Raw genomic sequence first — 12,755 nt, 5'->3', positions numbered from 1 at the left:
CAGGCTTCACCAGTCCTCTATGAAAATTCCTCTTTAAACTTTGTGCTTTCTCTTCAGTGATTATCTACAATATTAATGTGAATTACACATATTGGAGCATCTGGAGAGCCATTTTATATCATCACTTTGCCAGGGGTTTTAGTTCCTGCCTCTGTATTTGAGTTTAGAACCAAGTTAACTCCAGGAACACTGCATTTCTAGTCAGAAGCTACAGAGAAAATGATGGAGGTAGACTTAATATACAAAGAGTTTGTTAATACCCAACGAAGACCAGCTGGCATTACATTCTCCGAAAGAAACAAGGTTTTTCTCTTAATTCAACCAGAGGAACTTGGTAGTCTTAAACTGAGCACATAAGACAAACCCAAAATGACTTTTGCCATAGCAGTCTGTACCCATTTATATGGGTGTTTTGTTTTAGCCAAACCAGCTCACCCATCATATTAAACTAAGGATGTTAATCCCAATTGTGCTATTTTTATAGGACTTTGCTATTTAATTTTAAGTGTGATTTGGTCTTATAGCACAGTATAAGAATTACAAGTTTATAAAAGCTAGGCCACATATATTTAAATAACATTGTAATAAAAGTTTAAATCAATGCTGGAATTTATTAGAATGTTGTTTTCCCCTTTATGTTAAAACCCTATTCGACCATGATAAAATACAAAACAATATAATAAATAGTTTCTATTCTAAAGTTACATATAGTCTTTGAACTAGATTTCATGTTCTTTTACATTGCTTCTTCAAAAAGCTAACTTAAATTGAATAAGCTGGATCAACATATTAATGGTAAGTCCTTAATTTGCTCAGTGGTGTTAGATAGATCTTGATAACAAACCTGCCTGCCCTTTCCTAAATGTGTGAGGCTGAGTAAGTTACTTCATTTCTTCTCTCCACTTTAAGATCCTCATATGTTAACTGAAAATTAGCATAATGTTTTGTCAATTAAATATTATTAGTAGCTTGCCCTCTTTGAACAAGTTATAGGAACCAGCCCCTTTAATTACATAATCTTATTTAAACCTCACAAATTATCATTTCCATTTTACAGAAGAAGAAACAGGCCAAGGGAAGTTAGGTCAGTTGACCAAGGGATTACATGGCTAGTACATAGTTGAGAGTTCCAGGATCTGAATGTAGACTAGACTGATAAATCCCAAATTCTTCCCCACTATGTTTTTTGGCCTGAAATGACTTAAAGTACTGACCATAGGTCTGGAGCTTATGGACACTCAGTAAATATTTCCTCTCTTAAAGAAAATGATTCACATTTCTCCTCTTTCTATATTTCTTTTCATCTGAGCTACCAAGAACTTAAGATCACCCTCTAGTGATAAATCACTCCAACTGCAAACTTTGGAATTTTAAAAGTGAAAGAATAGAAGTATGAAGGAATTCATGCTAGGCCAAATAAATATGAAAGTATGAGAAAAGGTGCTATGTTATGATTTATCATTATTTTGCCTAGCATATACCCAACTGTTGACCTCTTAGACTGTTCCCATTATTTTTTTCCAATAAACAAATGCCCACAATTTTTTGATTGTAAAATAACCTCTGAGTTCTGTTAATTAGAATTAAATTTATAAAATTATGATCAAAACAAAACATTTTCCCCAAAATATGTAGTAATAGACTACTGGGATCACTAGAACTCAAATGTTATTTTTGATGGTACACAAGAACTCAGGCAAACTTCTTTCCATGATTTAATTCAAATACCCTCTGTGCTGAGGTTTTGGTTACAAAGCTAAGAATGACAAAGTCCGTTAATTATGTGAGGTATACTAGCTGATTCAATAAGCCTTCATAAACCTTTATTTTATGCTATAAGGACAAATTATATTACTGCTATAAGCTAAGCAGGATTTATAAGCAAATTTCAGACCCAAAAAGAAAAGATATCCATTGTTTCTAACAGAAATGTCATGTAGTAGAAAGTCAGCAATTCCTACAAATTATTTTATTGAGAGAAACTATACTGATCACAACAGAATAATATCTTTTTTTTTTCTTCCAAAAGAGAATTAGGAGTGAGATCCTATGAGGTTAGCCAGTAGGACTTATTTTTACTATAACATCTAATAGTCATTTATAGATCAAGAGTGACCATCTCTTTTAATGGGACAAATATTCCTGTTAAACAATTTAGGCTTTATTTGGGCAAGCTAGCACAGGGCTTTTTGGCCCAAAGCTGGGACTGGCACCAAATGAGTTCCACTGACAATTTGTAGGGTGTGATGAACAGTCTGGAGCTCCCAGGCAATCTTTCACATTGTGATTTGGAATCCACTTGAAATTACATATGACTGGTAGAGCGTCGTCTGGAGAGGTCTAATCAGAATTTGTCTTCCATTCAGTAGAAATAAAATGAGCCCGTTCATTGTGTCATAATTCATCTCTATACTCCAGAATGAACAATAACCCAAAATCAATGCCAACCCACTGGAGTTGGCTTCCACACTTGAGAGATTGTTCCCCAGAATGTTTTATACATCACTTTCCTCACTCTGTGTTTTCTATTTCAGGGCCTACTCTTCCCAAGACTCATGTTAAGACAGCCTCTCTTGGGTTGGCTGGAAAGGCAAGATCTCCTTTGCTTCCTGTATCTGTGCCCACAGCCCCTGAAGTATCCGAGGAGAGCCACAAAGCAACAGAGGACCCAGCCAATGTAAGGCCATCCTTGAAATTTATGCTGCATCAGGTGAAACAGTGACAGCTGCTATACTTAAAAAGCAGTCTTACAACTCAAGCAGACTACTAAAGAATGTGTGACTTTATATACCTACACATCTGTATATGTCTATAGATGTATATATGTATTCCTTGCAATGAGTTGAAATACCTCAGCATTTGTCCACATATAGGATGATTCTTTTAAACAAAACAAAAAATAATAATAACAAAAAGCTATACTCTGAAGACTTTTCTAAAGTTATCAGATGTGTCACTTCTAAAATCATACAGTAGCCTAGACATAGAGAATCGAAAAGAAGAAAATACAAAGTGAAGAAATGAAGATAGGAGTTTAAGAGGAAAAAAGAGAAGGAACAGACATATTTAGAAAATAAGAGAAAATTTAGTTATTGGAGAGAAAACATTTGCTAACTAGAGAAAAAAATTAAAATGTGATCAAATTAGAAAACTCAGAAAGACAGTCAACGGAGACAAAAAAGAAAATCTAAATTTTGAGAAAGCAAAACAGTTCTCTCCAAAATGGATTATAAAAGAGATTTGAAGAGATATTGCCTAAAGGCAAAGATTTAGAAACCTTTGCAGTGTTTCTGAATATAATTCAAGAGAAAGTATTTAAAAGGAGAAAAAAGAGCTATCATATCATATACATTGAAAAATCACAGTGGAAGGGGAGATAAAAAGATGAGAAAAACAAGTTAGAATCATCTCATTTGAATGAACAATAAATTTTTTCTTGACTTTATTGTTTTCAGTTCTGCAAGGACAAGGTATTATTAAGGACATGGAAACCAGGGAATCTGGATATATGTATGTGTGTGAGTGTTCGGCAGAAGTATATTCCATGATTAATATATGTTTTGTATACTTTAAAAAGATTCAAATTTATAGGAACCTATTGCACTACTTTGTCAGGATTTGGCTATAGTTAGTACAATATTTGTTTAGTTTCAGGGTTGTTGGCCATATCTCGTCATCTATGTAATGTATCTCATCTCAAAAGGAATTATGTCAGGTAGCCTATATTTGTATATAAGGTTGGTCCTAAAGAGTGACAACCAAAGCTATATAATATTAAAAGCAATAAGATTGTATGTTAAAGGATACACAGAAATAGGGCAAATAAACTAGATCAGCACTGCCCTATAGGAATATAATGTGAACTATATGTGTAATTTTAAATTTCCTAGAAGCCACATTAAAAGATGTAAAAATAAATGATATTTTAATACTATCTTCCATCTAACCCAAAATGATAGTATTTCCAAAATACTATCATTTTAACATGCAATAAATACCAAAAACTTGTCAAAAAGGTATTTTACATTTTCATACTAAGTGTTCAGAATCTGGTGTGTATTTTATACATATAAAAAATATTTCAATTCAGACTAATCACATTTCAGAAATCCAGTAGCTGCACGATGCTAGTAGTTGCTGTGTTGGACAATGATAGCTAGATAATTTAAGAAAAACAACCCAAACCATAGTTAGGAAACAAGTTACCAACGGATCACATCCCTTCAACCTCTCCCTTCATATGTAGACCAATCTTTGAGCCAAACTGGCTAGTTTTCCTTCCCCATTAAGCACTGGAGATTATGTGGTATATGACCACTCATTGGTATGCAGAGATTTCTATAAAAAGGAAGCATTTTCTGCATATTTAATGTCATGTATTCTGAGCTGTTTCCTTAGTGGCTAGAGAAAGTTGGTGCTCATCACTCAAATACTCTCCAGTGGTGTGCTCTGCTGATCAATGGTATTTATTTGGCAGGATTAGATACACATTCTGACTAGGTAGTGAGTAATGCTTTCTCTCCTACACAGAGCTACGACTCAGGTCTCATTGTTTCAATAACTTAATCAAATTAGTGACCAAGAATAATCAAGTAGGACAGGTTTGTATTAGTCAAAATAAAGAGTATGTTGAGAAAAGAAAAGAAAAACTAATATTTATCGAGCAGGTAACACCCACCAACACTGACTGATTAAATCCTCCCAGTATTAACCTGAATACTTGCCTCATTGAATCCTACACAATAAGGCAAACTTGTTACTCCCATTTGACACCTAAACAGACAGACTCAAAAAGAGCAAGTATACGAAAGAGCTGGGATTCTAATCAATACCACAGCCTTATTTTCCCCACTGGCGAGCCATCAGAATTACTTGGGAAGTTTAAAAAGAGAAAGGTTCTGTGGGGTGCCTGGGTGGCTCAGTGAGTTAAAGCCTCTGCCTTCGGCTCAGGTCATGATCCCAGGGTCCTGGGATCGAGCCCCGCATTGGGCTCTCTGCTCAGCAGGAAGCCTGCTTCCCCCTCTCTCTCTGCCTGCCTCTCTGCCTACTTGTGATCTCTGTCTTAAAAAAGAAAAAGAGAGAGAAAGAGGGAAGAGATTCTAACCATCTTATATTAACTGCATCAGAATTCCTGAGGACAACAATGGGGATATCTGTTCCGTGATAACTAATGATCTTATATTACTAATAACCTGATTCTCATGGCTGCCAGTAAGAGTTCTAGAGAGTATGTTCACTAACACTTCCAAGATTTCCTCAGTTCAACCTCTTTGTTGTATCCACCAATCAAATGTGCTAGAAGACTGCCTTTACAATCATGCATATAGGCAACTCTGGTTTGGGGTGAGAATTTTGTTTCTACGTACAAACTGAAGTCATACTCCTCAGGCCTTTCATTGGTCAAGGCAAACAAAGCCCATCAAACTTCCACATACAAAAATATACCTACATTGTGTTATGAAAAAAAAAAGGAACATGGTGATATCCTGTTCAGATCCTGCTGGGTGACCCACAGGAAAGAAAAAGGAGTATAACACATTGAACATGTACCATGTGCTGGTCACTGTGATAGTCACTACACAGGCCTGCTCAGGATAGCTATGAAATAGATGACCATCCTCATTTTATAGCTGAGAAGAGCTGTGGATCAGAGAGGCTCACTAACTTATCTGAGACCACACAGTTCTATGCTGGTAGATAGAACTTGATGTGAAATGAGACTTTTTGTTTGTTTGTTTTGTTTTGGATGAAAGCTTTTCCCTCAACACAGGGATGGTTAGTGAAACACGAGGCAATCATTCCTCTCATCGTTGCCTCTTTCATTACCAGCATCTTCATTTAGTGGATTATATTCCGAGCACAGCCTCTTGCTTTGGCTGTGGGCCACTGTGTCATGGTTGGTAATACAAAGTAAAACAACTAGATGTGGCCACTGCCTTCATAAAAGGGGGTATCGGTGTTCACCTGGCCTGACTCTTTCTTCTTGTTCTTTCTGCAGGTATATGAACAGGATGATTTGAGCGAACAAATGGCAAGCTTGGAAGGGCTAATGAAGCAACTTAATGCCATCACAGGCTCGGCCTTTTAACACATCTTACCCAGCTGATGAGGTGTATTTTCCGGGAACTTTGCAGCATACCAATTACCCATAAACAGCACACCTGTGTCCAAGAACTCTTAACCAGTGTACAGGTCAACCATCAGGACCACTCAGTTATGGAAGATCCTGAAGCAGTTCAGAAAGAAAGATCATCCCTTCTTTCATAGGCATCAGGAATTTCACAATGATTACCATGGGGTCCCTACACAAAAGCAAAGATACATCCTCACTGCAATGTCAAAGCTGAAGCTGCTAGCCTAGTCCTGGGTCTTTGCCACTGCAGTGACCACGCTGTCATAACTAAAGTTTGGGTTTTCCTTCACGGAGGCCTGTCATTTCCTTTCTGCGTAGGTCTAGTCTTACAAAATGCAAGTGCATTACCGAAGCCTGTACCATGCCATCGCATATCAGTGCGAGCTCATTATTTTGTTTTCAACTTCAAAGTACAAAGCACCCACAGAAATTCTCTCGCCACATAGCACCAAAGGATTGGATGTTTTCTTGACAGCACAAAAAGTAAATAAGTAAACAAAAGGCAGCGAATGCTTATGTTTTGTAACTCAGACATTCGTCTTGCACAAGTGGTGGATATTAGCCAGTGGCTGTAAAATTCACCCAGTTTAGCAAGTATTTGTAAATCCACCCTTGGTTAATATTTATGTCTGGAGAATAGGAACATAAAAATCTGCAACTAGGGGCATCCTGCCAGCAGCAGTCTGTTTCCTGAAAGAGGATACAATATGCAATCTTCTCAGACACACGGTAATTACATGCTTAAGCTTGTAATAGACACTTTTCAATTTGGGTGGCTTTTGTGCCATATCACACTGTGATGATATTTCAAAGCTTCACCGTGGCCATCTTCCTCAGAAGTCTGGCCGGAAGAGCTCCCCTCCCCCACTTCATCCTGTCCATCCCTGAGTTCTCCTTGGCAGCCAGCCTTGGGCAAGGTGGCCAGCGTCACATACCGCTTGGCCTCCTGACCTTCGTCCCTGTCACCCTCTGTGGAAACGGCAGACTCCCTGAGAACAGGCCCTGAGGAAGGGAAGGAAAGTGGAAGGCAGTTTCAAACAGTACCTACTCTTGTGTGACGTCACTTCCGCCAACAGGCTCCTCACTGACTCAGAGGGGGCAGCATTGGTCATTGGTGGCCACCAGGCCCTGTTGTCAGGGGACCCTTCTACACTATGCCTGCCCAGAGTCAGAGAGGCGCAGAGCGGAAGGTGCCGCTTGACCCTTCTGATGCATTATAAATCCAGTGGCTGCTTTTCAGAGCTGCATCTTCATTGTGAACTAGAATTTTAAACTTCCAACGCCATGTTTATCTACGGCTTGGAACTAGGTGACATTAAGAACATTTTGTGTGCACCCTTTTAGTTTCTGAATTTCCAGCTGCATTTGGAGTTAATCCCTGTTTATGCAGCTGAATTGCCAAAAGGGAGCTAGTTTGCATATTTATCAGTTAAGCAACTTGAAAACCCAGTAAGAGAGTTTCAGCTGAATTATTCCTTTCAGCTCTGTCTTTGATTTCAAGCTTGAGTAGGTCATAATTTTAAAAGAGCATGGAAGGGATAGGATCTTTACAACCTAATAGCTCCTTTTATTAGGTGGGTAATTATATATGAATCCCTGAATAAAATATTTTGAGCAAAATGGCACTGTAACAGAAGTAATAATTCAGATTATTTTTTTACAGTTTTATGTCGGGAAGGAAATCTGATGTCAAAGAGAGGGCTTGTTCAAATGGTTCATTAGAAAGTCCGGTCCATTTGTGAAATTGTTCCTTCAACAAGAGTGCTTATTCAATTTGCTAAGATTTTCTTGAAGTTCTTCTGAAGAGCTATGTGACGTTATTCTATGGGGCAGATGACTCTTCTTCAAAATCTGGGCACTTAGGTAGACAACCCTCCACTGACCAGGAACAAGGCATTTCCTAATATAATACTGAATCTTGCCAAAATAATTCATGACTTCAGAAAATGTTCACTAGGCTAGCTTTATCCTCTCGAGGTCCTAGAATGCTAGGACCATTTCTAATGCTGATAAGGACGATTCTCTGATAGTATTTGTTATCCAAGGAATGTCAGCCTGAGTGCTCTGTTTGGAATGGGCTACAAATCTCAAATTTCAGATTGAGTCACATCTTCAATCTGTAGACTGTATCTGGACAATCAAGAGAACTATCATTCTTCACAAAATCCTCGATGACTCTAGTCAAAGTCACAGACCTTAACAAATAAAAGTTTTTAAAAAACTACATGAAAATATGCATTATTTGTTTTCAGCAAGAGGTACATTTCTGGTGCATGCTCTTGGAGCTTTCTTCATTAAAGAAATACAATGGATTATTTTAGTAATTGGTAATGCTAATAACTCTTTGCTTCATGCCTCAAAGATATAGTAGAATCCATTTAAATTCTCTCAAGAGACTCTTGTTTGCTTTACCCAATGATTTTAATATGCAATGACTTTGCCACAACTTTTGTAAAGCTCTGGTCCCTACTCAGAGCTCACATATGTATGTTGCCTGCTCAAGTTTTCAGGTAACTTTTTAATTTCCCAGTCTTCTGATCTGTTGACAAGAAGCAATCTGTGAAGACTGCAAGATAGCCTCTATTTTGTTCCCACTCCGAACCTAGTTCATAACATACAGGGCTCTTTAAGCTCATAAATCTCTCTGACTCCCATAGGGCGATACTTGACAGCCAACCAGCAGTTCTGCCACCAGGATCATTTCTCCCTGAAAAAGAAGAAAATAAAACTTGGCAGGGTATGCTCAGGCCTCCCCTGCACTGGGCTGAACTGTCAGGCAAGAGCCTCCTCTTGAAAAAGTTTAGTATTTTTCTTTTGTATTTCATACCGATGAGAAAGCTATTTTTCTTTCCTCTAGAAATTTCTGCATTTGTTAAACTCACAAAAATGCAGACAGCTCAAAATGCATAAGGCATATTTGGAGGATGCTCTAGCCAAAAGTTAAATATTTCTTACTGATTCAGATTCAGTTTAAAAAAAAAAAGAGAATCCTACATAAAAATTCATACAAAGAGTTACCTCTTTATAAAAATAGTGCTATAAGCTTCCAGAATACGTAAACAATGGTACTTCACATTTGGGTATTATAAAATGCACACTCAGTTGAACAATCTGGAATAAAAAAATTAGCAGAGAGAAATAGGTCAAGCCCAGGGATATAAGAGGTGAATTTATTGAAGTTTCCCATGAGGGATTGGATAGAACATTGTTCTCTTCAAAATAAGGGGAGCTTGAAATGACACACGTTTGGTCCTCTGCCTCAACAGGAGCTATGAAGGGAGAGTGGCCCAGCATTCATGTGTCATTCCCATCAATATCTGGAAACTTTAAAGTTTGGCACTTACAGCTTTTCCAATAAAGAATCTCTAAGTATAGATCTTTCTGGAAACCTGCCATAGTCTGTGTTTGGAGATGGTTGCTCATTCTTACCCACCCTTTAGATACATTTATCTGTTGACTTTATTTAGAGGAACATCTAAAGTCTTCTCCAATTTAAGAGAGGGTTTCATATGGCAGCTGGACTATAACTCCAACAACAACAAAAATGTCACCTCTAAAGAAATCACCTTACCTTTTCATATGAAATTGTATCCCAGACTCTGACTTCTTGTGGTTTTATAATTTCCATCTCTCGTCCATAAGAGAGAGAGAATAGAAAAAATTCCCTAGTTTTATGTGTGTTTAGAAAAAAAAAATCATCTGAATTTTTGAATAGATGTGAAACAAGGTTGCTTTCCCTCCCTCAATCGACTAGTTAACTTCATACAATCGCTGAGTGTCCTGGAGGCCAGAGGCGAACATCCCTCGCCTGTTCATAACCATAATATAATACAGAGCCCATAACCTAGAAGAGCTTCAGAACAGGCATACACACACATCTGCCATCTCTTTCTCTAAAACTACTTTCAAAGCAATGTTTTACTCTTCTGTTTTGTCTATTTCTCTAGTGACTTTCAGAAATAACTTAAATATTGCACAGAAGAGCTTTTCACAGGATTCCATGGCTTTAAATTACACTAGCTACTTAGAAAATCATAGATATTTTGTGTGATATTCCATCCCAATGAAAAATATGCATTCCTGTGCCTCAGTGTACTTTGCTATCCAAATACATGCTTTCAAGAGGTAATGATGAAAAGAAATGCCTGAGTATTTTCCTGGTCAGTGAGGTTGCAGAAGAGACCAATACCATGCCCATATAAGCAAATAAATCTTACTTCTGTGCTCTGCATTGCCACCCTTGGGTAATGTTCATTTGGCGACTTCTGGCTGCACTCTCTGAAGGATTTCTTCTCCTGCTCTCAGTAGAGAGCCTTTGTACATGTCATCCTATAATTTTTTGTTGGCTGGAGAGCAACAGCTAAACTCTGCAAGATGTCACAGATGCATGGGCCAAGGGATCTCACTGTGTGCTGAACGTGTTATCTTCAGAAGCAAGAAAGGAATGTTGGAGAGGAGGAGAAAGGCTGTTTTTTATTATTGTAGGGTAAACCTGACAATTCTGACCTTGGTGAATTGTCAGCTTGTTTGGGGGATGGGTGGGTGGGTCCGGGGTGTACTTTTTATAAGTAATATTTAATTTATTATTTAGAGTGGCTTCTTTTTGGATAATTTATGATAAAAAGGGAGATCTGGTCGGAAATCTAGATACGGCTATTAAAGCTGCAGTGTTCCATATCTCAGAAGGACCACTTAGGAAATGAATTCGTCCATTGCTGAGTATGAGGATGCGTCCAGGCAAAGCCTCCGCTGAAGCAACATCAATACCACCTTCTCCCTTTCCAGGGTCATTCAAACAAGATAACACCAAATCTAAAATATTCTGCTAGCATTTTGCAGATCAATGCTACTCATTCTCTCAAAGGGCTTTGCAATTCAAATTGTTATTGTGCTAGTGGTAGGTTTATTTGGTAGAAATGGGTATACTACAGCTTTAACTAGCCTTAGTGGAAAAAGAAATTTTTTGTTGCTACAAAACACCTTTAAAAAAAAAAAGGTATTTTGAGCTTACAAAGAGTTTCTTTAAATTGTCAAGACTCTAGCATTGTTAACCAAATTAGACTAGTGATTGCAATATTTAAGTGTAAATCTTGTTCTATGAGAAAGGATACTTGCTTACAGTTTCAAACAATGACTGTTTCTACACACGATCTTGTATACTACCACACGAGGAAAAAAGGGGTTTTTGTAATCACAGTAGAACAGTCTCATATTCATTTTTTATAGAAATGTTATTCCAATGGTGCATTTTTTTGTTTAATAAATAAAGTTTTGATACAAAATTCTTTCTTCGAGTTATTTATATCAAATGACGGACACTAACAGCACCCAACCCTCCTCCCTGCCTGTCTGTTCTTATCCTCAGGATAGGTACTGCCTTCTTTGACATCTGCGGCAGAGGCTGCAGGTTTCTGCTGTATCCCCTTGGCTCCTTCTACCATATTCATGCTCGAGTCCAGAAGGTCTGCAATCCCAACAACCAACAGCCACGACTTTTCATTGGGGGGCTGCCTCAGGCCGCCAGAACCCACTTTGCCTGCACGCACAGGAGAGCTGGAAACCCCTGATCACACCTCAGCAATAGCAGTGGCATATTCTGGCCCCTTTGCCCCTGATTGGGACAATGTTGTGGTGTGACCCAACTTCCCTCTAGAGCTCCTGTGCGGGACTCAGCCAAAGTGACTCAGGGGAGACAGCGCTCCACAATACCGCACCCTAGACATGCTACCCTTGCTTGGCTTGCCTCCTTTCTCTCTTCCTCTTCTGCCATTCCTCTAATGGTCTCTCCTAGGATCACTTCATAATTAATCACTTTTACAAGGATCTTCATGTCGGGGTCCGTTTTGGGGGAAACCCAAGACAACACCCTTCTGTTTTTATTTCTGCTTGAAAAACACCAAGACCAAATAAATGCAATGCTCTCTCCATCCACCAGATACTTCATTCTTATGGCATCAAGAGCAGTGCTGGGGAGGCATATGCATTGAATGATATATTGCTATGAGTATTGGAAGATTAAGTTGGACATGTAATCTGTTCTCTAAGAGAAAGCCACATATTATTAAAAGTTTTATTAAGTCTTTGGGGCAAGCAGAGAACTACTCCGTAAGCTCTTTCTTGAAGGCAATGCATCCCAGGTGACAAGACAGATGGGGTTTCAAAGGTCCCCTAGATCTTCCTGCCTTTCTCAACTCATAATCATTGCACCTAAAGAAAAAAAATGTGCTGAAGATCACCAAGACCCTGGAGAAGTTGGAACCCTTGTGCATGCCCAGTGGGAATGTAAACTAACGCAGCCACTGTGGAAACCAGTAGGGTGGTTCCTCAAAAAATTAAACATAGATTACCAAATGATCCCGCAAATCGACTGTCCAAAAAAATCAAAAGCAGGGACTTGAACAGATATGTGGATACCTATGTTCATAGCAGCATTATTCACAATAGCCCAAAGATGAAAGCAACCCAAAGATGCATCAACAGATAGAATGAATAAACAAAATGTGGTCTATGCATACAATGGAATAGTACACAGCCTTTAAAGGAGGGACATTCTGACACATGCTACACATGGATGAAACTTGAAGACATTATGCTTTGTGAAATAATCCTGTCAAGAGAATAC

At 38.3% G+C, this 12,755-nt stretch overlaps 1 protein-coding gene across 3 annotated transcripts in view; it reads left to right on the top strand.

Moving 5' to 3' along the window:
- Positions 1-11,105, top strand: part of DCC (DCC netrin 1 receptor) — a 1,159,911-nt gene extending 1,148,806 nt beyond the window's left edge. For all 3 annotated transcript variants that reach the window (XM_032310413.1, XM_032310412.1, XM_032310410.1), the window contains exons 28-29: positions 2,535-2,677; positions 5,999-11,105. In XM_032310413.1, the coding sequence (XP_032166304.1) occupies positions 2,535-2,677; positions 5,999-6,088 (233 nt within the window). In that variant the 3' untranslated portion in view covers positions 6,089-11,105. The remainder of the gene's footprint in view (positions 1-2,534; positions 2,678-5,998) is intronic.
- Positions 11,106-12,755: the final 1,650 nt, after the last annotated feature.

This window comes from Mustela erminea, chromosome 13 (genome assembly GCF_009829155.1).
Source record: "Mustela erminea isolate mMusErm1 chromosome 13, mMusErm1.Pri, whole genome shotgun sequence".
Taxonomy (NCBI): Eukaryota; Metazoa; Chordata; class Mammalia; order Carnivora; family Mustelidae; genus Mustela; species Mustela erminea.
The sequence above is the reverse complement of the archived record's forward strand: the minus strand, read 5'-3'. Positions and strand labels throughout refer to the sequence as shown.